Here is a 26,568-nt window from a genome sequence, read left to right on the forward strand (position 1 = left end):
CAAGGGATTAAAGTCTCATCACTTTGTTCCAGAGGGTGAACATCCGTATTTTAGTGAATGTGAACCTGGCAGTGATGTACTTGAGCTGGATCCTCTGCCACTTACAGTATGTTATGTCAATCTACACACAGATACAGAGAAAAGTCTGTGCCACACATGAATGACACCTGCGCTCTGCGGTGAAGGGATGAATTGCAATCCCAAGGTCTTAAAAAACAGTGCCGATATGAAGACTTATGTTCTGATTTCTACTACTTTTTCAACAAAAAACAAACAAACAATGCCTGCTTTTACAAAGTGATTGTTGATCCAAGTACGATCGGCCGTCAAACACCACTGAAGCTCAGTTATCTCATGTTTTATGTTTGTAACAAGCCACATGTACATTGGGAAGAACAGGCATTGAACACAAACTTTTATTTTGAAATGGATACAGACTTCCTTGTGTTGTGAGGGGAATATTATCCAGAGGTAACATTTTCAAGTTTCCACGTAGGCTAGCAAAAGACATTGACTCAGTCAGATGAACAGTATTCATTCAGTGTCTGTGCATGAAGATATCTAATTATTACGGTGAATGATTTGCCACTACATCCCATTCTTGATTGTATTTTTTCCATCATGGAAGTAATTTTTTCTGAGAAAACAACTTTTTCTACCTAATGTATTTCTAGCTTTGCATTCAACTTGTTTTTGTGTCGGAGACTGCTGAGGAAGGTGCGCTAGCAGTTTGTATGTAAAGGATTAATTTATACTTTTTTCATAGAGAACTCATGAGACAACCACTGACGTGCAGAACTTTGTAATGTTTACCACTTAACGTCTAGCATTTCAGGGCATCACAGGTCAAGACGCCTTTCTTTGATGTGTGTTTTCTTAATGATAAAATGTAAGGGGGGGGGGGACATCAGTAACTTAAATGTTCATGGGAACAGAATCCGATATTTGTCTTCTCCTCTCAGTTTGTATATAGAATGTGATCATTGAAATTTATGTACAGTCTTTTTGTAATAAACAGCTCATTGAAACAATGGACAAAACTGTCTATTTTGTTTGTTAAAGCTGCAGGAACAGGTGCAAACACTTTTATACGTTGCAGAAATAATCAAACCAAACAAATATTACTTCTTTTTTTTACTACTACATGTGTGCATTACTAAAACCACATGTTATTGGCTCCAGGTTAGACATTTGTCCAGACATGTGCATAAAGGAAGCTAAACCAGCTAAATCCAGGCTAGCTGGAGGAGACAAAGATTCGTCTCAAAGTGTGTGTCCAGGAGGAGCAGGAGGAGGAGGGATGAAGTCAGGCGGTGGCTCCTGTGGATAGTCTTCAACAGTTGTGGTCTTTGATGGAGCTGGACCCGGCTCTGAGCTGATCTGAGGGGCATGACTGTTATATCTGTCTGTGAAGAATCAATTACAGAGATGTGCGTTTTAGTAGTGGTATTCCTATTCTGTATTTCTGTTGAAAATTCCTGCTTTCCAAGCTGCTGTTGTACAAATGTTGCAGTATGCTGACCTGGGCCGGTATGTATAATATCACTTAAAGTAAAAGAAATACGGTCTTAATTTCAGATGATGCTTTTTTTTATTATCTGTAAAACTTGCTGTAATACTCAATTCAGCCACACGAGGCTGAAGTGCAACATTCCTCTATATTCTAAATCCAGGTTGCCCAACCCTGCTCCTGGAGGGCCACTGTCCTGCATGTTTTAGGTTTCTCTCTACTCTAACACACCTGAATCTAATTATGTGCTCGTTATCAAGCAGCTGAAGCTCGTCCCAGGTTTGATAACCGTTAGACTCAAGTGTGTCAGAGCAGGGAGAAACCTAAAACATGCAGGGCAGTGGCCCTCCAGGAGCAGGATTGGGCAGCCCTGTTCTAAATAGTACTAAAAATACTATTTTTTTGTTCCAGGTGAGTTTTGATTTTTCCGTGCATCCCAAAAACCTGGTGTCCACCTTCAGATGTAATCAGGATATGAATCTGCCCACCGTTGATCAATCATAATTGTTTCTGTGCCAAATTAAAAACTCACCTGGAAGAAAACATGAATGTTTTTAGTCCTATTTGGAACATGAAGTGTTGCTCTTCAGCCTTTTGAACAAAGGAAAACTGATACTGACCCAAAAATTTAAAAAAACCCGCATCAGGCAAAACTTTTTCCCTCCTGTTTCACAGAACTAATTAAGTGACAGATATTATGAAGTAATTTGGTTATACATTATAAAAGAACAAAGCACAAATTTGTGTTAATATGCAACAGACAAAAATCATAAATGTTTACACCGATCCATTTCACATCAAACTAACCAAACAAGCAACAGCTTATTTTTGTCACTTATAAATCCATAAATAACCCAGACTATCAGCAATACAAAAGAGAAAATTAAGAAAACAAATATTACTCTAAATTATAGTGCTTGGTTATTAAACATTTAAAAGTTTTTTAAAAACTCTACAGAGAGCAACATCATTTAAATTCATCTCACAGTTTGACTCCCAAAACTGAAACACATCTGTATTTTATATTGGTTCTCACTTTACATGTTTCACATATTCACAACCCTCTTACATTTTATTAAAGCAAAATCAGTTTTTCACCCGCATCAGATTACAAAAAAAAAAAAAAGAAATCTCTCGTTGACCTCTCAGGGCCTCCGTATAGATTTGAACAACAAATGTTTTATACATCCTTGCCAGATAGATAACTTCAAGTGGCCACTATTTCCTTCTTTAACTTGTTTAAGATGTTTATGAATAACTCCTCAAACAGCATGTGCCCGTCACGTTTTGATGCGTAGACTCACCTTTGTGTGCAGCAGAGTGGAGCGTTTGCACACTGGAGCCCCTCTTCATTGCAGCCTGGTAGTTCTTATACAGGACAGTCCCATACTGAACACACACACACACACACACACACACGCACGCACACACACACACACACACACACACACACACACACACACACACACACACACACACACACACACACACACACACACACACACACACACACACACAGGCTCAATTAAGTCTTTGTCAGTAATGAAATGTCTATATTTGCCATTTCTGTCCATGAAATTCTCACATTTGAAGCCGAATTATAATTTAAGTGCTCAAATTAAAGTTATTTTTGTTACAGAGCGTGTTAAAACTGACCTTGGCTATTCTGATGGAGTTGACCCAAAGCGACAGCGTGTGCTCATTGTCACAGCACAGGGACTTCATGTAGCGTGACTCTTTCTGGATGCAGGGATGCTGGGAAATAACATGCAGAGGGAACAGTGATTTAGAGCACATTAGCACAAGAAAAGGACAGGCCGAGGTACCCTGACTTCCACACCCCAGTGTGGGTCGACTTCAAGAAACACTGCAGCCTACACTGACAAAAAGAGAAACCACTGCAACCCAAATCACAATAACATAAGACACTGAACCTGGAGGAGGTCTCAAATGCAAACCCAGCACACACATGCAGTTCATTTAATCAAGCAGAAAATACAGAGGTACAAAGGGGCAGACAAGGCAGGTCAAAAACAAAACTCTCTGGACAAAAACTCACATGAAGGGAATAACAAGAACGCTCTCAAGACAGAACAAGACGAACTGACACAGGGAAAAGAACACAGAGGGCGACACGATGAGACACAGGTGTAACACACTGGGGTGGGAATGGCAATTACAGAGGAGGACAGGAAGTGAAGGAACCTGACACGGGACAATACGTGAGTGACCGAAATAACAAACATGAGGGAAAACAAAAAGATAACTTATCTAACGGGACTAATAAATGAACATTCCTCAACATTTTTTAAGGCCATTTCCTTATATGCTCTCGAATAGGTTAATCAGCCACTTTGGAAAGGATACGCGTTTGATAAATCACGACTTTGGTATTGAAAACAGACCTGAGTGTATGGTGGAAGGACGAGTCTGTGGATGGGTCCCAAAAAAAACAGGACTTTCACCTGGTGGACTGGCACTAGTACTAAACCATGACCTTTCCCCAATCCTAACCAAGTCGTTTTGATGCCTAACCCTAATCGTCATGAAGTCGTTTTGATGCCTAACCCTAATCCTCATTAAGTCGTTTTGATGCCTAACCCTAATCGTCATTAGGTCGTTTTGATGCCTAACCCTAATCGTCATTAAGTCGTTTTGATGCCTAACCCTAATCGTCATTAGGTCGTTTTGATGCCTAACCCTAATCGTCATTAGGTCGTTTTGATGCCTAACCCTAATCGTCATTAGGTCGTTTTGATGCCTAACCCTAATCGTCATTAGGTCGTTTTGATGCCTAACCCTAATCATCATTAGGTCGTTTTGATGCCTAACCCTAATCATCATTAGGTCGTTTTGATGCCTAACCCTAATCATCATTAGGTCGTTTTGATGCCTAACCCTAATCGTCATTAGGTCGTTTTGATGCCTAACCCTAATCGTCATTAGGTCGTTTTGATGCCTAACCCTAATCGTCATTAAGTCGTTTTGATGCCTAACCCTAATCGTCATTAGGTCGTTTTGATGCCTAACCCTAATCGTCATTAGGTCGTTTTGATGCCTAACCCTAATCGTCATTAGGTCGTTTTGATGCCTAACCCTAATCGTCATTAGGTCGTTTTGATGCCTAACCCTAATCGTCATTAGGTTGTTCTGTTGCCCGAACCTAACCCTCTTTTTTGTTCCCTTAGCATAACGAAATGTCACCATCACGACCCACTTCCAGACACGTCGCCATATTTGACACAAGATATCGTACACATTTTTGTGCATTACTTTTTGTACAATATCCTGCGAACCTGTTGATGAAATAACGTTTAACATTTATTTGACCACAGCCCGTAAGTAACAGTTCAAATCAATCAATGAAAGTGAAAGTGTCTGTACAATTAACATCACTGTGTATTTATCAGCCACAACAACAGAAGATTTAAATTCTACAAATTTATTTGGCAACTCAAATAAAATCTGCTACCCACGTTTGGGTCACAACCCGGTCTCTGTTCCAAACTCCCCAGCCCCAGTTTATAACACAGGCTTCCTGTTATAAACATGTAGTCTCTGAAACTCAAGCTGAGGTAGCCCTGATGACATTACTATGACATCATTGGGGTTATTTTCTCACATACTCCTTTAAATACAAATACAATATCTCTACTGCCATAATGCCGGCTTTGGTATTTTTTTTAGTACATATAAGAGCCAGCAGAGGGCAGCTGATACCAAGCTGTCACTGCATTGTGGACCATGAAGATTCCAACTGTTAAAACAGGACCAAAAGTCGGATTTTCAACAGATTGTAAAGGGAAATCCTAGATCCATCCATCTTCAACCGCTCGTCCCTATCAGGGTCGCAGCCGATTCCAGCTGACATCGGGCGTGAGGCGGGGTACACCCTGGACAGGACACACAGAGGGCACATAGAGACAAACAGAGACAGACAACCATTCACACCTACGGGCAAATTAGAGTCATCAATTAAGCTAACACATGCACGTCTGGGAAGAAGCCGGAGAACCCAGAGAAAACCCACGCAGACACGGGGAGTACACGCAAACTCCACACAGAAGGGCCACAGCGGGGATTCGAACCAGGAACCCTCTTGCTGTGAGTTAACAGTGCTGCCCAAATCCTAGATGTGACTATATTTGTTTGCTTAGGAAAAAAATAGCACAGTCATTGCAAAGACTATATTCATCTCTTGCTCTGGCCATGTTCTCACGGTTGAGAAGCACTTGTTGACGTGACGACAGGCCGTTAGAAATACACACTGCACAAATCAAACAAGTAAAACCAGTTGAGGTTCGTCAGGTTTTTTTCGTCTTCAGTCACTTCCCCTCAATATGACTTAGCTGTCACTGCAACAACTTTACAACACCACCTGTTGCAGACAGTGCAGGAGTAGATTTCAGCCTTCTTCTCACTTAATGCTCATGTTTGATGCAAACAAACGGTTGCGAAGTATGTAAAGTACCACACAATAAGTGGATTCAGTATCATCTAATAACGCCTATGGGCATCGTTTTTATTGACGTGATATCTAATTAGCAGCTACAACTCTGGACTTTTTAAAACACAAAGTCTAGTTACTCCAGGGAGCTTCTTGGATCCCTGCTGATCTGTGCAGTGAAGAGTTACGACCCTGCACACGCTGCAAATGGAACAATACCACACATGCATACACCACCACCACCGGCCTACACTTTGTACCACTCTCCTCCATACCGTCTTTCTCTCTCTCTCTTCTAAAAATGCATCGCCAATTTAAACCGCATGGGGCTCCAAGTACACGTAGTGTGGACATACTGCGTGAGTTCCTTCACTTCTCAGAACAGCTTTACTCATGAACTGAGACGACTCTGACCATGTTGTTTGTCAGAAAGAAATAATAAATCTCGTGTCAGTAATTCCTTCAAGTGTCTTTGTGATTGATTACAACTTCCGGATAACCCTTTCCAAGTTTATAATTTCCTCACGATGTCGATGATTATTGTTGAGTTTACCTTCAGCACAAAGCAGGAGTTGGTTGGAGCTCTGTATCTGTGTTTGAAGTTGTTGGTGGTGTAGATGTTGACTTTTTCAAAGTGGACAAAGCAGGTGAGATCACTGGAGGACTGAAGGGCAGAGAAAAAGAAAATAATCACGCTGGCCGTATCAATCTTATAATGTGGAACTTTGGACCAAATGTAATATGAGCCTCTGCAAGTGTGTGGTGCACAGCAGAGTCTAAATCCTGCTCCTTTATTGTGTCTTGTTAGCATGTTGTGTAGAAGAAATAAATGTCGTCAGAGTCATTGTACGCTAGGTTTTAAAAGTGACACTTCAAAGAAAACAATAGAGTGCAGGGCCATTTGTCTTCAAGATTTTGTTTTTCTTTCTACAGCGTTTCAACATTCCTTCCATTTTTTATTTTAAGCAGAAACACATCGCGTTCGCACGTGAAACCACACTGACAAATAGGCCCGGTGCTGTTGTTCACAGTAAATTACCAAGTGTAACTCTTTGGACGTGGAGGTGACCCTCAGTTATCTTTCTTTTTTCGCTCTCTGGTTTCTTTCTGACTTGATCTCATGTCTTTGTCCACTTTACTTCTGCATTACCTCATATCTAACGCTGCCTGCCTGATGGTGTCATTATTATCTCTACTTCATATAAAACAGTAGCTTTTCTCTGTAAGTTTTGTCTTGTCAGGTCCACTTCAGACTGCTGTAGAACCTCAGTTATGCTCCTGTCTAATTTGGCCATGTCTCTTCTCCCTGCCTAATGAACTATCCTTTCCAGATCTCCCTCTGTCTCATCCATGTGTCCTTTGGCCTCAGATGATTCCTGCAGCTCTCTTATGTTTGCGATTTGCACATCTGCCTCGCACAGTTCCTCCTTCATCTATCTCTTGGATGATTTTGTTGGAGTTAGCCTGCATGGGCGGTGTTTTTCCTGCTCTGTCTCAGTGGCAGAATGACATGTTGCTCTTTAACAGTGGCGAGGCCTCAATTTACACTGTCCATCTTCATTTCTTCAGCCCTTTCTCTTGCCTTTCTGCCTCTGCTGTGCCTGATCATTCAGATGTGAGTCATCATCACACAGGGATGCAAACCTCTCTGTTTAAGGACTGCTGCCATACTTTCCTAGACTTTTTTTTATCTCTCTTATAAGACAGTTGTGAATAGTCTGCATGAAACCCTGACACCATTAGCCAACATTGCAAAAGTATAGATATGCACAAATGCTTCCTTAAAAGCAATGTTTGACATTTGGTTGTTTTCTTACTGTGAGTTAGATAAGAAGATCTCTGCAAGACAACAAAACCACATTTCCCAGACTTTCAAACATTTCTTTAAGCAAAAAGTCTAATGGAATATGTGGTTGTTTATATGCAGTTTATGTAAATGTACTCCCATCTCTGATCTTGTTAACAACTTTGTTAAACAACTTCTCTTTCTATATATATATAAAGGTACGGTTGTAAGTTTAGACACCTGAAAGCTACTGCGAACTAAAAACACTAAGTAAGATGTAAATTGTGGGTTATATTTTTATCTTTTGTGCCTGGTGCTGACAATCACTTTCACTGTCATGGCAACAGCCCATCTGTATTATATCCAATCATAGTGTGTGAGAGGCGATTTCACCCACACAGATTGCTAAATCGCTAAATGTAATCTCTCACTCACCTGTTTTCCCAGAGCAACAATACATTGGTGTACACAGCGCACCATAAACATTCTTGCATTTAAATTTAAATATGTATGTAGAAGGTTTTCATTGTTTTATATGTTCTGCCATACCTTTGTCTTTCCTTTGGGTACATAGTAGATGCCCGAGGCCCTGAGCACAAAGTAGCGAGGTTTCCAAACCTTTTTCCCATCTTCCTTGAGGTACAGCGTGCCCTCAAGATCAGGAACAATCAGAGTGGAACCTCCAAAATGTTCCTGCAGGGTCAAAGATTACGAAAACGAAATTAACACAGAAAATAAGTCAAAACCTTTGATTTATAAAACAATGAATACTTTTTATTCATAGAGCACATTTAAAACAACAAATATTGAAACAACAGAGTTGATTTGACTAACTTATTTTAAACCACAGTCAAATATAATACTGAGATTTCTTATATGAGAATTTACGTTTAACTACAGAAGCCCAAGAGAATTGATTGTGGTGTTGGAGTAGTCTGCAGGGTCAAAGAATAGGACTTCAGTTTTATAATAGGTTTAGCTGTTGAATGCTTTTCCCCACCCAGGATTTTACATCCTCAATGCAGCTTCAGGGAGTTAAAACAGCCAGGTTTCAGTGTGAGGTAAAGCTGGGTGTCAATGTGTAACAGCGTATAGGGAAAATAAAATGGGGCCTAATATTGAGCCTTGTGGGACTCCACAGGAGATTGATGCAGTGGAAGAGGACACACGATCGATTCTAACAGGAGTTTGGAGGCAAACCAGTCTGAACCAGCCAGGGCCAGTCCCGGAATGCTAACAAAATGCTCAAGGCAGTACAAGAGGATGGGGTGATCAACTGTGCCAAATTTAGCAGAGAGACCTAAAATAATTTTAAAAGTGTGATCTCCGGAATCTAAAGACCAGAACAAATTGGACTGTGCAATGGTGCAGCCTTAATCCTGACTGAACTTTGTCCAGGAAGGAGATGAGTTGAGAAGAAAAGACTATTTCCAGAATGTTTGATTACAGTGAGAGGTTTAAGTTTGGCTGGTAATTATTAGAAACAGATGGATCTAGGTTAGAGGGTATATGGCAGCATGTTTAAAGGAAGATGGGACATTAATTCATAAAATACTAGGCCCAACAATATCCAGCACTTGCAGAAGGTTGTTAAAAGTGTACGTATAGGTGGGAGCATGACATGTAACTGACCTTGATTAAGAGCTGTTTGGCTTGCTCGTTAATCCCACACAAACATGTTGTCTTCTTTTTCCACATGTAAAATACCTTCAGGAGGACAAAAGCATGGTTCAGTTTACTGACTCAGCATTAAACCGTGTAATAAAACTTTGGTGAAAAGAAAACACTTGCTCGTACTCACTTGGGGGTCTTTGAACATCACATACTTCTGAGGTCTTAACACAAAATAGATTTTGTTTTCACTAAAGCGACTCCACGCAGACAGGGGCTCCACTAAGTGTTCATGGTCCTCAAAGCCTCGTTCTGAAATTATGAGAAAATATGTGCAACAGTGTCTCCTCCCTCTGTGGATGTTTTGTTTTTTGTTGCATGTGCTATATTTCTTACATATGATGAGTGTGTGTATAGCATGTGCACTTCTCACCAATCTGCAGATCGGGGTTGGTCTCACACAGGCTCCAGTCGATGCTGCGGTCACAGTGAGTCTTCTCAAACAGCTTGTCCAAAACCTCTCGGACCGTCTGTCTCTCATCCACCATCAGTGTCTTGGAGCTGCCGTCGCTCATCAGCACCTTTACTATCAGCTAGGAGAGGCAGAAAGCTCGGTTCGACTTCAGCTGTGCGACTGCATGGTGAAGAAACACACACCACCAAAACCCCCTCACCTTACCTTCCTCACTTTGGCTTCTTTCAGCTTCTCCAGAGCCAGTTGGATTTTGTCTGCCTTTGTCTGGGGTTTGCACTATCAGAATGATAAAAGGAGGTAATCAGTTGTATACTTTTCATGATACTATAACTTCCTGTTTTTATGATCAGTGAAAGATTCTCTCGATTACCATCTGCAGTCCTCCAGAGGATTCGGCGGATTTTGAAGGTGGAGGAAGTTCTGTGGCTGGTTCATGTTTCTGAGACCTGGCTGACTCAGTTGGAAGTGTCAGTTCTGAGGTGATTGATTTTGATCCCAGATCAGCCACAAGAGCGTCCAGGTCATGGTCCTCCAGGTTATTAAGAGACTCTGGAAGGAGAAAAGGGTGCAGTTGTGGCCTAAAAATTAAAGAAGTAGCCTTGTAAAGCAAGATTCAATATCCTGGCAACCTCACACTGACAACAAGACCCTCGGAGCCAGGCTAGATGTTTCCCCTTGCTTCCAGTCTTTATGCTAAGCTAAGCCGTATCCTGGCTGTAGCTTCATATTTTACAGACTAACATGAGTGAATAAGTGTATTTACCCGAATGTCAAACTATTTATTTGACACAACTTTCTCACTTTGTATTGAATCACAGCAAGTTTGTTTGCCCTGCATCATTTTTTCCTTTGCAATTTAATTAAATGTATCAATTTATCTAATGTTTTCATAGCCCCTACAGCTTGTAATCCTTTTTTATGCATGTGCCTTTCTCTTTTCTATTTTACATTTGTGCCATAAGCATCCCCTTGTCATTCCTTTCCTAAGCTTTTATCCCTCCTGGTTCTTAGAGGTTGCCATGACCCTCTGGCGCAAGAGAAAAGAGTTACTCCCCACATCTCCAAACACAAACCTTGTCTCTTGAATGACTTGAATGTCTCACATCTCCCCCACTCGCATTCTTTGACTCTTGGTTGTACATTTGCTGATCTGGAAAATTGAGGCTTTATCTACCCTTCTTGCTTTGGATGAACGAGCACTTACCATTCAGGTCTGTGAAGCCAATGGAGAAGGTGCTCTCTGACTGTGAGGTGGGGTTCACTTCTGCAGGCGTTAAACTCTGCAATGAAGAAATGAGACGATATTTTAACATCTTCTGACAACACCGGGTCCCACTGTCTCGCCCACAGTTGAAAATTGTGAAAAAATTAAATATAATTTCAATCAGCTGTTTTAAAGTACATTTTACACAGAGTAGTGTTTGACATAAGCTTGTCTTTGTTGCAGAAAACACTTGCAATCAAAGAGCAGCCCAAACATTAAATTGGGCCATATGAGTCCTTGAACTTCTCTGAAGTGTCGTTTAAATAGTTCCATGACTCTGTATCCCTGCACTTTATCACGTTCTGTTTTTCAAGCTGTATCCTTAATAGCGAACATACTGCACTCAACAATAAATCAAATATCAGGTCAATGTCTTAATTATTAACATAAGTCTCCACAGGCTCAATCGTTTTCTATAAACAAGCCAACCTGTACACAAAAATGACTCCCGCCAGCATGCACTTCAACCCTGATGAGTGCATGAAAACACATGTCGTCACGCTGGAGCTGCTGCTTAAATGACACCTCCAAGCACCTTAAGTGAGGGATTAAAAAACACTCTATCTTATCTTCTGGCTCCAAGGCAGTGCAGCAGAGAATGGACCCAATCAAGGGCGATGAGTGGAGTCACTTTAAACCCTTCTGTTTCTGAGACTCTGAGAGGATCAGTGCCTTAATCAAAATGCTTCTTTTGCTAACTCTGGTAATAGTCTGTGAGTTGTGTTTGTCACTGTTAGGCTTTCCAAGAGGATGCATGCCAAAGTGACATATAGAGCCTTTTTTTTGGGATGGCTGATGCAATCTTCCAGATTGATCCCATTGATTCTCAGGGCTGCACGCATTTAGCTTACATAAAGAGATCTGAAATGGACAGTAATGAATCCCGCCTCAGGCTGAGGTTGCATCAGTTAGAAGTGTGTAATGTTTTTCTTGGCGAGCCGCAGTTATATGATGAGCAGCTTATGTGTGCTTAAGGGGAATCTGCAGTGATGGCCCACGGTCCGATCCAGATGCGATGACCTCACATCTCAGTGTCGCCATACATTTTTCTGACTGATGCTTCGGTTTCAAAACAAAGACTGCCATGTGTAATCAGATAATGGCCAGATTAGCGAGGTAAACATCGAGTGATTTGTCTGAATCACTTCTTGTAACCTGTTCCTACTTCAAAAGCCCTGATGGGAATAGTTGGTCGCGTTTAAGAGTCTCAGCTCATCTGGTCGTGTTTTGAGAAAGAATGTGACCGAAGATATTTGATGTCACATTGTCGTTTCTCACAATTCCAGATGAATACTGATGCATAATGGGATATGTTGTCCAATAAGCACGGCAATGGCAGTCCGTTGGTCCACCAGTTTGGCCCAGACTGAAATATCTCAATAATGTTTGAAATATTGGAACATTATGTCATTTCAGACATTCTTGGTTCTCAGAAGATGAATTCTAATGATTCCTTGACTTTTCTTCTAGCGCCAGAAGGTTTGAGTAAAATATCTCAAAAACTCAAAGGTATTTTCATTCATCATTTATGTCTCTTTTCTCCTTCAGGATGAATTGTAATTATTTGGGTTGTGACCAAAGACCTGAGAAACCATTCACACATTTTTTGTTTAGGGATAATTAGCAAATGTTAGCATGCTAAAATTAGGCACTGTGAGCATGTTAGCATGTTGACGTTGCTACACAACACCGCTGTATGACTCACCTGAGAGAGATCATCCATCTCTCCGAGCAGGTGACTGAACATGGCATCTATGTCGTCCATCTGAGAGGGTAGAAAAAAACATTTAAACAGCAATACAGGGAGAGTAGATCATAGGAGACCGCAGCAGCAGCAGGAACTGAAAAACGAAATAATTTCACTTCAGTTTAAATTCAGTTTCTATGCAGCAAGTAGACAAGTTGTGATATAAACTCTTCTGAATAAAGCCACCACAACATTTCTGCGGTATGGAGATACAAACACTAGGACCGATGCATGCCCATGCACATACACACTTTGGAAATCTCTGTCACGGTTGTAAAAACAGATACATATTTGATGCAAAAAGGGCTGAATCCACAGAAAAAAAACCTGAAATGTGATATCTATTTCTAAATATGTTTCAGAGTCACAAGCACCGCAATGCAGTGTCATTGCTTTTCTCCACAAAGTGACAAAGCAACATGTGCGGCTGATTAAAATGGTTTCCATGCCGCTCTGGCTGTGATGTCACACACCACAGCCAGAGCGAGGTGGATGGAGAATTCAGAGCTTAATTCACCCATCTCTGTTAAATATGTCACTGAACATGATTCAAAGGCCCCGTATCATAACAAAAGTGACGTGATTTACATGTCTTCTTTAAATTATAAAGCAGGTCAAGGTGCTATATAAATACTGTGAAAGTATCAAAATGCTCAGTCAGAAATGCACGCAGCCCGTATTCCCAGGACTCAGCCCTGCAAACGAGCCGTCACGACTTCTGTACGGTAACCAATCAGAGCAGACTGGTCTTACAACAGATACAACAGAGCATTTCAGACAGAGGAAAATACAGGTGTATTCAGGCAGACGGTCCGAGGAAAATAAAGTGTTTTTTTGAATATTAAAGCATGTAAACATGTTCTAGAAACCCAAAATACAAGTATGAACTTCAAAATAAGCAGAATATGTCCCCTTTAAAACCTCCTCTGCATCGTTTGGGTTCACATTCCACTTTCAGGACATACAGTTCAGAAATACTATCACATAAACTGCAACCTTAAAACTTTATTGTTTTTTCCTGTGTCTCATTTTGCTGAAAGACACTCCTCACTTTAGATCTGTTAACTAAAAATCAAAAACACATCCATCACATTTATGCACACAATTATGGGTGACAGCTCAAACCGAAGTACATCACATTCTTTGCAATAATAATTGATCATTTCTGTAACAAAACAAAAGGACTTCATTGAGATCAAAGATTTTCATCAGGCAAAACTTTGTGGAACACAGCCTCTGGATTTGTCCATATGGAAGCGGCACCTTGCCAGCTTTAGGTTTCAAAATCCATCTTGCATGTGGAGCGGCTTAAAAAGCCAACTGAAGGATGATATCTGTGCTTCTAGCCAACTCTCTGAGACCGTTGCTATGTGTGGTTATCAGTAAAAATAAACAAAGTAAAAGCCACAGCAGTACTCATAAACAGCAGCATGCATTGACAACAAATGTAGAGAAAGTATTGGTGGAGAAATTAACAACAGCAAGGATTGTAACCTGCTCCTTGTCTGCATGTTTACTTTACACGTTTTTAACAAATTTTACAAGTTTTCTGCAAAATACTTGGAAGCACACGGACATCTGCCTAAATATTACAAAATTGCTAGACCTGTATGAACTATTCACCTCTGTCAGGCTTTTTTTTCTACACATACAGAAGATATGAGGCAACATTAGCATGAAGCGGGTACAAGCGGCCGAAATGGGTTTTCTCAGGAGGGTGGCTGGAGTCTCCCTTAGAGAGAGGGTGAGAAGTTCAGCCCTTTGTGAGGAACTCGGAGTAGAGCCGCTGCTCCTTTGCATTGAAAGGAGCCAGTTGAGGTGGTCCAGGATCATCTAGTAAGGATGAACCCTGGGCGCCTCCCTAGGGAGGTGTTCCGGGCACGTCCAGCTGGGAGGAGGCCTCGGGGAAGACCCAGGACTAGGTGGAGAGATTAGATCTCCACACTGGCCTGGGAACGCCTCGGGATCCCCCAGTCAGAGCTGGTTAATGTGGCCCGGGGAAGGGAAGTTTGGGGTCCCCTGCTAAAGCTGCTGCCCCCGAAACCCGACCCCGGATAAGCGGATGAAGATGAGATGAGAGAGATGTTTTTCTGACCACCTGGCAAATCCAGTCAAATTTTCACTCTTCTTTTGCTCAGGTTTTGGTCTCCACCAACTCCTGAGTGAAACGTCGGCCTCTTTAGCTGATAACTGCTTCGCTGTGTTCACCAGCTAGTTGCTAGCAGTGCCTGTCTACTGTTTGGTGGTGGCCAGGTAACTTTCAGTGGTAAAACTAGCAAGCTTGAAACAAAACGGTCAAGTTGTAGCATTAAATAAATAAAACAGTTGGCTTTAAGATGCTACTGTAATATACCTTGTGGAGTTGAGGGAAACCACAGGGTTAGATGATAATTATGTGGGTTAAGCCCCACATGACACCTTTCATATACATAGCCATTGTAGTTACTGTTTTTAGGGGAGCCATTTAGGGGCAATTGCAACCATCTGTGGATACTCTTTGCGTTGATATGGCAACAGAGAAACATTATCATCCATTCAGAGTGTCGTTTCTGGCCAACCAATGAGTGTAAGTCCAATATTTACTAACAGTGTGTGTCTGCTGTTTGGTGCAGGTCAGGTACAGTCATTTACTCAGAACTGCCTGATCTCACAGATAAGTGAAATGACCAAGACCTCTTAACATCGCTTTACATGGTGTTGGCACTTAATGTGTCAAGATGATGTGCCACCCCCAACAATCCCAATGGAAAGTCAATCAGGATCCCCAAATGATATGATTTAACTTACGTCACGTACGTAACATACTGCACTTATGTACGTACCTTATTTTAATCCAAACAATGATATTTTCCTAGACCTGAGTAGATTTGCTGCCTAAACCATTTCTGTACCGGCACCAGATAAAGCCGTTTTAATAGGTGGGCCTGTGAATATTCTCATTCGTCCAGGTCATCCTTATCCCCAAAGCAATTTCAGTCAAAAGCAACTGGACTTGGAAGACGTTTCACCTAGGAAGCCGTTTTAATAGGTGGTTATATATATCTGTGTGATCTAAGCCTTTTTCCTGCAGCAGACGCTGTGCTTTGATAGCGGTGAGAGTAAAACCAAAACTGTAAAGCTGCATAGTTAGGGGATAATTCTCAGCGGGTTCATCACTATGAGCGACTCCTTTAATATATATATATTTTTTTCTTAATACTTACAAAGACAGAGTTGGATCACATCGTGATGTATCATCTCAGAAAGAGTGAACGGATTCTCAGAAGTGAAAATCAGCGTGAGTCTAAATATGTGTTGAGCGCAGTCGACATCTGTTTGGCTTTGTTTAACTCTACGTTGATATATTTTACACATTAAAGCTGCGGCTCGAGGCAAGCAAAGTCCATATTCTGTCCTGTATACCGAAATGCATCCGTGGTGTTTGTGACATTCATGCATTAAGAGCCTCTGGCCTCTTTATTGCTCTCTGTACCACTTTTTCTTCTTCGTACACATTTACACTATCTGTATACACACACGCAGCCTAATGTGCATACATACAAACAGAGACACATACAGTTTACTGCCTGTGCTGCACAGTCTCATTCTGTGTTTACGCTGAACGGTAAACAGACCATCCATTAAACTCTACTGAGGTAGAAGAGGAAGTGGAGAGGATGGTAGTGGTCTGAGTATTGCTTCCATATGAAAGTGACTTTGGCTAATCTCTGAAAGTGAACTTTACCTTTGTGGCTTCTCAGGACGTATGCTTCACATATGTGAAGGCCAATCCTAACTTCTGTTTCTGTAACTTCTCTCTCATACATAGGTATATCTATTCAATTACTTGTCAGTGATCCCAGGCATGTTCTCATCAAAGCGAGCATTGTAAAACCTCATTTGTTTATAAATTCCATGCTCTCATCGGGCATGTCAGATTGTTCCTGCCGTCTCCCACTGTGGTCTCACACATCAACAGAAGGAGAGACAGGCAGTCAGGCAGGAAACCAGGCGGGCTGGCCAAAGCCTGAGCACAAAAAGCGATTTATTGAGACTTATATGCATGAAAGGAGTCAGAAAGTATTGCCTGCTGACAGTAAACCAACATGTTTTCTATTTTCTTGTGGTCGAGAGCGCCTTACTGTTTTCTAATTAGTTGTTGCACAACCATCCATTGGCGTCTGTGAGAGGACATGTGTTTGTCCTAAACAAAGCTGATGTAGCTGCTCAAGTATTTAACTCCTAAAGGTACGAACAGAGAGGAGAAACATATATGTATACATACATTTACAGTGTCCATAATACACACCTATCACTCATAAACAACTAAACAAAAAAATCATTAGCGTTTAAAATGTGTCGACAATTCAACAGCTCTTACCGTTTCCTGTCTCTTTGACATGTGGGGGCATCATAAATTGTGTGTAAGTGCTAAAACTCTCAGGAAGGTCAGTCTTATTTATAAGCAATTGCACACGTGACTTTGCACTGTCTCTGCAGATATTAGCTGCACTTCCTGTGAAATCAGGAAGTAGATTAAACTTCAATTCTTGTAAAGCAGAGTGAGGTTTACTTTTCTAATTATGTTGTATATCGGCAGCAGCCACGGACCACGATGTACTTGCCTCTTCTCATTTCTCACAGCCCTCAGGGTAGAGCCACGCGGGTGTCTCTGTGTATTGTATCTGATGACGCTGGTCCTCAGGACTTTGTCGGCATGTGTAGTCATCGAACATTTCTTTTACTTTTCTGTTAGTTTTGTTGCAGATAACTTCCTGCACGCTCTAATTCTCAGTTCTTTTAAACGTTTCTCTTTGCCAGTGCTTTTTTTTTTTAATTAAAGAAAATTGTATCCAAAACTATTTATTAATATTTTGAAATAAGCCTCAATTGATCCAAACTTATTAAAAAAACAGGAGAATAAGAATTTCACTGTATTGTAACTTCAGTGAAATTCTTATTCTCCTGTTTTTTTAATAAGTTTTGATCAATTGAGGCTTATTTTCATCTTATGCTTTACTTGACTTCTTGTTTTAATCCTGTGTCTTTTATGCTTTCTATGCACAGAACTTTATCATGTTGTTAAAGCCCCTGAACACAAACACAGGTGTTTTGATTTAATCCGGTTGTTAAAACCTCTTCTCAGAACTGTGTGGGTGTGTCTACTGTGATTGATTGACATTTTCCCGAGTCTCCTGTTAGCTTTGTTTCACCTGTTAAGACGGGACAAAGGACACCTATATCATTCTTAGTGGTAGACGGACATGTATGACCTCATAAATCGCCATTGAATTCTCATCAAAGCCCCGCCCAACTTCAACCCAAGCAGCCAGAATAACTGAAAACACCTGTGGGGGTGTTTAGGGGCTTTAAGATATGCTATACTTATCAACAAGCCTTGCCTTAACGAGGGGAATGTAATCAGCCTGAGTGGAAACACCTGTGAGAGTAATGCAGCATTTAACCGCATGAATGACTCATAGGGTTTAATGAAAGAAAACAACATTAAAACATCTAAAGTTGTTTAAATATTGAAACTTTGTTGACACGCTGCAGGGAAATGGATTTAACTGCGTGATCATTTTGGAGGCTGCAGTGATGCTGAATAACAAAAACAGCCTCTCTATATAATGCACCCCAAACTGCAGCCTACATGATGATAAAACAGTTGAACTAACAACTCTCTGATGGTTAATATAACCTTCATGAAGGGAGGATTGGCAACTGTGTGTAGAAAATAATAACGCAGTTGATGTGGCAGCAGGCGGAGCAAGACATTGATGATGATAATAGCACCACTTTGAATAGGGCAGACAGTGAAAAGAGAAGTGTGAAGTCCCACCGTGGGAAAACAATTGAGCTGTTGTACCGGATATTAAGGACCTTAAGCTCTTACTGTCTTATAGTCGGAGTGGACTGTCTGTCAGTTTCTCTGGTCTATTCTTACGCACAGAGTTGACGTCAGTAGCTACACTCAGAATCATGTGTGGTCTCACTTTAGCCTTAGTGAGTAAATTAGTAACTGTGTGTAAGTGTGACCCTGTTATCACCTGCTGCAGATGTGCAGATGTCATTTAAGAAAACCTTTCAAGAAAAGTTTCTCACTTGATGTGTTCATCATGTGACTGTTTCCAAGCAGATGATTTAAAAAACAAACTGCTTCTGATGTGACTTCATATGTCCAGCAGTGTGTGACTTGTGTTTATGTGTGTGTGTGTGTGTGTGTGTGTGTGTGTGTGTGTGAGAGAGAGAGAGAGAGAGAGAGAGAGAGAGAGAGAGAGAGAGAGAGAGAGAGAGAGAGAGAGAGAGAGAGAGAGAGAGAGAGAGAGAGAGAGAGAGAGAGAGAGAGAGGGAGAGAGAGAAACTGTCCTGAAAATGAGAGGAGTGGGAAACATTTAAGTGTTTCTAATGTGGGTTAAAGCTTTAATCAAAGCCATGTTTGGTCAGGGAGGGGAAATGAGAGTGCCAATACACAGTAATAAACTTTTTATTTTACAGCAGAGGCCGGTTTGGCTTCCATTGCATTGCACCATAATCTAGTACTACAGAAGACATGAAAGCTTTGATGCCATGTGAAGCAGAGATTTTAATTCTGACAGGGCTCGTTAAAACCCACATGGCTGATCCTGTTATCAGAAGAGGAATAGAAAAATAAAAATGACAAAAGTTATAAGAAAGAGCTATGTTTCTCTTACATGTGGAAAAAAAACTATGAAGTAAATATCTGGAATTCCAGTGCACCATTTGGAGCACTAAGTTCTGGTAACTATGCATACAAACTGCCCATGATGACCCACCTGAGTGTCAGAATAAAAATAACATTAGAATACTCCAAATATCTACCACATGCACAGCTTCAATAAGAACAGAGTGACTCTGCAGAGTGGTATGTCCGGGAAAGCTACGGGTTGATTTAAGACTAGGAGCAAAGCCTGTTGCCAATTAGGAGCAGTGAGCGCCACATGTGGGCTAGACGTAGCTATCTCCAGAAGGGGCAAAGGGGGCAGAAACCGCCTTGCGCGCAATGGAGACAAGCTGAATGTCTGTGCAATCACTTATTCAAGATCACTTGGCACCTCCATGTATGGATAATTGTTACTAATTTGAGGGTTTTCTTCTCTTAAAGAGATGATCAAACAAGATCTAGAGGACTGAAGGATTGGTGCGCAAAAAGGGGCCATCACTCACTCGTGGCCTGATTCCGTTTTTACCTTTCAGCGTTGCAACATGGCACGTATCTGTACCATATTTTTACTCTGTGTAACATGTTTACTCAGTGGAGCTGACAGCGTATCTGAGATGTGCCGGGGGACGCGTTGCTTCTCTGGCCAAGACTGGAGCAGACCGTGCGTCGGAGCGCACTGTCAGGAGCGCACGGAGGCAGCTGCGTCCCGACGACAGTTTCACCACTCTGCACAATCAAGACAAGGACCAGTCTATCCGAGTTACCAACAGGATGCTCATTTCAGTCACCACCAAGCCCAGAGCGCGCCCTTAGCACCGTACACCGTCATCCAACCTCAGCAGCAGGGAGGCTTTGCGCAACCAGCAGGAACGGATGGCACCAGGAGGACGAACCCGAGAACCATTACGGCGGAGGTGTTCCATCCTGGCTGCGCCGGTGGGACCTGCCCGACCACTGTCTCTCATCGCCCGACGAGTGATGACAGTGCAACGCGGGAGTGCAAAGGGATTGGGTGTAAACTTCCCCTCCGGATGCGCCAGAAGCCCAAGCCTTGCGTCGGAGACGGTTGCAGTACGCATGGAGGAGACGACGGGAGAGGACACGCTTCACCGGTTCATGTGACAGACAGAGCGGCACAGTTTCTGGATGAGCTTCCAGACTTTGGGTCAGAACGTGGTGCTTGGATACAGCTGACATGTGACATGAAACCAGGTCAGTAAGAGCCTGTGACTTCAAATTGAAAGATAAATAAACAAACTTAATTTAAATCAGCCTTCTCAGTCAAAAACTATCACTTAAATGGCTATGTAATAGTTTTCTTTCTTTGCCACAGGGAACAATGAGCTTCCCTCAGAGGATGCTCTTGTGCTGCAGCTGCAGTTGTCAAATAGCCAGGAGAAGCTGGTTGAGGCCCTCAGGGGCCAGCAGGACGAGGTCAGGGAGCTGCAGAGGCTCCTCAGCGAGCAGCAGGGGACGCTGGTCAACCAGCAGAGAGAAATACTGGAGCAACAGAGGAGGATGTATGACCAGATGGAGCAAGTAAGGCTGCTGACTGTTGGGAAATGTTGGTAGTACAGTATGAAGCATTTAATTAGATTAGGTGGATAAAAAAAACACCTGACCTACAGAAGTTTATTTTGTTACATGAAACTGACCTCTGACCTCCCTGTAGAGGATCTTTTCCAAATGCTGGAAGAGGATGTGCACAACCTACAGTCCAGTTGAAATTAAGACTTTAGGAATTAGGAATTTACACATTCAGCAGACTAATAGGGGCTGCATAGAATAATCACACATTGTGTTGTATAATGTGTGGATTCATATCATAAGTCATGATGATTTTAGTTATGATCACACTTAATCTTCATGTTTCATTTTTCTACTTCCAGGTTAAAGCCCAGTACAACATAATGATGGACAGCATCAAACAAACATCTTTCCAGAACCTCCAGGGGGAGCTGGACAGTCACATGGAGACCATGAGTGGACAGGTCCGAACCCACCAAGCACAGCAGGCTCTCTCTCTGCACAAGGTGGACATGGAGGCCAGTGTGATGGAGGTGAGCTGCAAGTTGAATGAAGGGTGTGTCCAAAATATAGTGTATATAAAACAACAATATGCTCCAGACTCGTAAAAGAACTGTGATAAAAGTAATTTGTAACTAGAGAAATGTACAAAAAACAATGTGCAAAAGCAAGCACTACTAAACAATAGAAGCATCCGGAGTAATTGAGTAAAGTAATAAACTTTATCTTGTCCTACTTATTTGAATATCTGACATCTGGTTAGCTACTCTATAAGCTTTATTTATATGATGTACAGACCTGACTGTGATGTTGAATGTCGTGTTTGTTGCCACCAGGTGGGGCGCCCCCTGTTGGCCTGTGGGAGCTGTGGTCCCGAGGAGTACTGTGGCTTCAGCAGCGGTCACCCTCTCTGCGAGAAATGTACCATCTGTCCTGCCGGCTTCTTCCTAGTTGCACAGTGTTCAGTCCATGCAGACAGAATCTGCCAGGTTAGCACTGCCTTCATTATACTTTTTTTTACTGTGGATTTATTGTGCGTTTCGTTTAATTCAGAAGTCAGAACTGGAAATGACGTCACATCCGAGTTGACCACGTTCCAGTTACAAAGCCAGAAAAACATTATGCTTAACAGGTTAGCCAGGTTAGACATTGTTCGCAATACCAGCTGATAACAATGCATTATGTGTATTGTGCCAACAAACACTGGTAAAAGATGAAAGATGGAAAGTACTGTACAATTATTAAATGAGACACAAATAAGACAAAAGTGAGAATAAACTGTGTATTCAAACAGCTTTAACTACTGCCAGGGCTCAGAGAGATCACCGACTAGGAACTTGGAATTTCCGACCTTTCGAGTTTAACTGAAACGCAGCATCAGGGGGGATCTATTGGCAGAAATGGAATATGATAATTAGAGCTGAAAGCAGCAATGAAAGGGCCCTCGCACCTGGCGTGCATCTGGGGAGCTGGCCAAAGTCTGCACAAAACTGACAGACTAAAAACTGCAAAAAATACTGCCTGAAAAAAATGTGTCCCCCTATAACTTGAAAAGAAAGAAGAAACTTCTCCATATTCACCAACTCTACTATTTATGATCTGAAATATGTGGAAAATCAAACACTCGATGGTGGGACATCATCTATGCATTTTAGAGAGGGGATACATTTTGTGGCAGACTTAAAAACAGCAAAAAAATACATCCTGAAACAATTTGTGTCCCACTATAACTTTTCTAGGAAAGAAGAAACTTTCCATATTTACCAACGTTACTAGTTATGATCTGTAGCTGGGGGAAAAAACAATGAGCCGAAAGATGCTATAAAGCTCTGCAGAGCTGATGGGAGTATTTTGTGGGTTCACAATGAATTAAATATTAACTATAGCTGCTTTAAAATGGATTCAAAGTGTCATTTCATTCGTCATTTCAGGACAGAGACGAATGCCTTGAAATAGGTGATCTGTGTGGAGATCGACAGAAGTGCCTCAACACTCCAGGTAACGTGAATTACTGTCAGTTAGATAAATCATCATCACACATTATCTTGGTTTACAATTCACATGACCGAAAGTGAAAGCGGGAGAAGGAAAAGCTTATCTAGTCCCGCCCCCGTTACCCACAGAATACAATATCTTCGTTATACTATTTTTCTCTTATGTCCTTTGACATAACATCTTTCAACAGCAGGTTGTGGTAAGAGCTGCAGTCTAGCATTCTGTGCCTTCCTTTTTGAAATCCTTTTTGAACTCTCAGCCTGTTGTTTCCCTATCTTCAGGTGGGTTCAGGTGCCAGGGCATGACAGAGCGAGAAGCCAAGTCAGGAATGTGCGGCCACGGTTACTTCTACCACTCGGACATGGATGAGTGTCAGGCCTGTAATGAGTGTGATGGAGAGCCCGTGGCTTCACCTTGTACCTTCACCACAGACACCCTCTGCTCTGGCCCTGCTGCTGCTGCTGCTGCTGCTGCTGCTGCTGCTGATGGTGACAGCGCCCTCTCTATGTCCTGGGCTGGAGATGTGAGTCCCCCTGGCGCAAAAAGCCACACCCTGGCTCATGCCTTCCCTAGCGTGCAGCTTAGCATCCAGGGAAGAGGTGACGCGGGGCTGCTGTCCGCTGATGACGGACGCCTGGTGCTCAAACAGCACGGCCTAGTCTGGCTGGATGACAATCTTTCTGTGAGACACGGCTGTCGTAGCTTCGTCCAGTTGTGTCTGCGTATGAACAACACAGACGGCTCTGAAGGTCGCGACCTCAGTGGCATTAGGGTCGAGCAGCAGGAGGGCAGGTCGCTCCAGAGCGTCAGCATCAGTGGGGTAGCGGAAGTCGCCCCCGGTCACATGATCTCCCTCTTCCTCCGAAGCGCCAGCCACCACTGTAACCAAAGCAGTGAAGGCCTGCAGCTGTACGACTCTTCAGCAGCTCCGCTCAGTCTCCTCTGGCTCTCCCATGACACCGGGGCTGTTGCCATGACAGCACAGGCCATGGTGTCCGCACACTACCACACAAACTATCGGCCAGTCTTCCGCACCACCTCCACCTCTGACCCTTACGTAGTTGGGCTTACTCATGATGGCCGTGGGATCCGTTTTGCAGAAAGTGGCACCGTGCGCTTTGTATTCCAGCAAGCGGTGTACTCCATGGGCCAGGCGTGTGTGAGCGAGGGTTTCCAACTGTTGGCGTACCTCAATCGTAATGGAACCGGCATGGAGCTGTGCCGTACCTTTAAACCAGGTGTCCACTATCGAGACACATCCTTATCTTTGTCTGGAGCGGCCAATGTTGGCTCTGGGGACACCCTAGGCTTTGAGATCCTCTCTCCTGCTCAGTGCAACGTGCGCTTCTTTGGTGACGAGACAGGCATCAGTATCCTCAGCTTGGTTTGGGTCCCTGCTGCTCTGTCTTCCTCACTGTCTGCCTCCGTGTCTCACAACGGCCTACCCTCAGGAGCAGTTCGAAACAAGCCACTGTTCTTCCGCCAGACCAGCCCTCAGGTGTCCCAGATGGGGCTGCTGGGGAAGGGATCCACGGATCAGAGACGAGATTTTATCTTCAGGGAGAGCGGCACAGCCAGTGTGGCTCTGGATCTCAAACTCATCCACTCCTGCAACCTAGTCAAGGTGACTCTTCTAAAGCGAAGTAATCCAGAGGGGGCAGGAGGAGGCCGGGAGGCAGAAGGAGCGCGTCCCGTCCCTCTGGCTCAGCAAGTGGGTGGTCAGATGCCCGAGGGAAGCCACTGGGCCAGTGTGAGCCTGCGGGCATCCTTCCAGGTTCATAACGGCACCGCGGTGTTCTTCACACTGGACTGTGTACGTGGACGGGTCAACCAGATCAGCTACCAAACAGGAAGTGGAGTGTCAATCCTCTGGGTGGCAGCATAAGAAAAACAAAACCTTTGTTATTTTTATATGGTTCCCAGTTTATTTGACCAGATGTTAAGACATTTATAAGGGGAAGTAGATTCATTGGTTTGAATTTAGAGGAATAGAAAGACGCTTTTTGTTTTCTTGCTAGGAGTTAGAGGAGATTATTGATAGCTCTCTCATAGCTGTCCGTGAAATATGAAGCTAGCAGCCTGTTAGCTTATATTAGCATAAAACCGCTTTTGGCTCTGTTGAAAAGTAACAAACTATGTTTTTAAGCCCATTTAAAACTCACTAACTAACAGGTTTGTACAAAAAGAAAAATGTAAAAGCAATAAATTATGGTTTAATGCCCGGCTAGCTGCTACCTCTTGCCCCCAGCCTTTGTGCTAAGCTTGGCTAACGGTCTCCCCAGCTGTAGCTTTATGTTTAAAGGACAAGTAACAAAAAAGTTACCTTCATAAAGAAAGTCAATAAGTATATTTCCCAAACATCGAACTATTGCTTTAAGCTGCTTGATTGTATAGTAAGTTGCCTTCCGCTTATTTGACTTTTTAAAAATATTTTGTTAAAAAATGAAAAAAAAGCTCAAATATGGCTTTTATTTAAAAAAAACGTAGCATTATCCATCATCGTAGCCTATTTATATCAATGCAAGTAATAGTATTGTGTAATGATTTCCACAGAAGTAAATGATGGCTCTAAACTATTTTCTCACGCTTGAATTACTGCCTTTTTTTGTTCCATGTGCTGCTCTGTCTTTTATTTATATAATTCAGTTACTCTGTTGACGCCAAAGGACCTTCAGCTCATTCCCGCTGTGACTACAGCATTTTCTGCTACCACCAAAAGCGGTTCGCTGGTGCTGGTTTCATTCAGGAGTTTTTTTTTTTAAGAGCATGTGTTTCATGTTAGCCGCCATTTTCTAATGTGAATATCTACTGCATGCCTTGTTTAATGACCACTTTCTGCACGGACTTAAAGAGAGTCGTGTGTTATACTGTGGCCCTGTTGCCATTAAACTGGAGAGACAGCATGCTATCTTAAACATTAACACCTTAAGATTTAGATTTCTGTTTACTCAAACTGTAATAAAGTGTATATTTGATGTTTTATATTAAATTCAATAAAGACACAATTGTTTTGCCAGATGTTCTGCTGCTGCCTATCTGTAAGGACCATAGATAGAGGTTTAATGTATAGATATATACAGATACATGCCGTGTCTCCACTTCCACTCAGTGTAGAAAAGTGAAGCCAAAATATCACAGATGAGGCGCTGCCATCTTGTAATTTTGCAACCAGAGTCCTGCCAATACACCCACCTGACTAATCACGAGTCAATCACAGCTGTCAATCATGACGTGTTTTATAGCATCAAAAAACAAATTAAAACCAAACTCATAAGAAAATGACAATTGAACAAACGCGATCAGAAATAACAAGAACGATAGAAACCATCTTTGGGAGAAATGTATTTGACGTGTACACTTAAATTTTACCTCAACAGCTGAACTCAGTGCTGTGTGACATTTACCTCTGTAGTCAGAGGTTGGAACTGGGAATGACGTCAAACTGTTAACATTTATTCCAGTGACAAATTGGAAAATCCTTATTAAATGGGATGTGAGAACTCCAAATAATTACAAGTGATGACGCAATTACTTGCTGCAAC

The 26,568-nt window shown here is 42.3% G+C and overlaps 2 protein-coding genes across 2 annotated transcripts; one reads left to right on the forward strand and one right to left on the reverse strand.

Annotated features, from left to right (window-relative positions):
* Nucleotides 1–1,263: 1,263 nt before the first annotated feature.
* LOC310958208 (amyloid beta A4 precursor protein-binding family B member 1-interacting protein-like) lies at nucleotides 1,264–12,858 on the reverse strand (the record flags this gene model as incomplete). Its single annotated transcript, XM_083929056.1, has 12 exons — nucleotides 1,264–1,406; nucleotides 2,815–2,899; nucleotides 3,167–3,265; nucleotides 6,511–6,621; nucleotides 8,293–8,436; nucleotides 9,376–9,450; nucleotides 9,545–9,666; nucleotides 9,788–9,947; nucleotides 10,034–10,105; nucleotides 10,200–10,378; nucleotides 11,034–11,109; nucleotides 12,799–12,858. 12 exons carry the CDS (start codon nucleotides 12,856–12,858, stop codon nucleotides 1,264–1,266), a joined length of 1,326 nt encoding a protein of 441 aa, XP_083785182.1.
* A 7,008-nt stretch (nucleotides 12,859–19,866) lies between these two features.
* LOC310957377 (uncharacterized protein) lies at nucleotides 19,867–26,031 on the forward strand. Its single transcript, XM_083927919.1, has 6 exons — nucleotides 19,867–20,716; nucleotides 20,838–21,043; nucleotides 21,394–21,564; nucleotides 21,868–22,020; nucleotides 22,963–23,029; nucleotides 23,308–26,031. The coding sequence occupies exons 1-6, from the start codon at nucleotides 20,047–20,049 to the stop codon at nucleotides 24,909–24,911; spliced, it is 2,871 nt and encodes a 956-aa protein (XP_083784045.1). The 5' UTR covers nucleotides 19,867–20,046; the 3' UTR covers nucleotides 24,912–26,031.
* Nucleotides 26,032–26,568: the final 537 nt, after the last annotated feature.

Source organism: Echiichthys vipera (genome assembly GCF_963691815.1).
Source record: "Echiichthys vipera genome assembly, chromosome: 15".
Classification (NCBI taxonomy): domain Eukaryota; kingdom Metazoa; phylum Chordata; class Actinopteri; order Perciformes; family Trachinidae; genus Echiichthys; species Echiichthys vipera.

Coding starts and splice junctions, on each gene's coding strand:
- LOC310957377 (XM_083927919.1), top strand. CDS start 20,047: ATGGCACGTATCTGTACCATATTTTTACTCTGTGTAACATGTTTACTC. Junction 20,717..20,837: donor GACATGTGACATGAAACCAG/GTCAGTAAGAGC, acceptor TCTTTGCCACAG/GGAACAATGAGCTTCCCTCA. Junction 22,021..22,962: donor ATGCAGACAGAATCTGCCAG/GTTAGCACTGCC, acceptor TCGTCATTTCAG/GACAGAGACGAATGCCTTGA.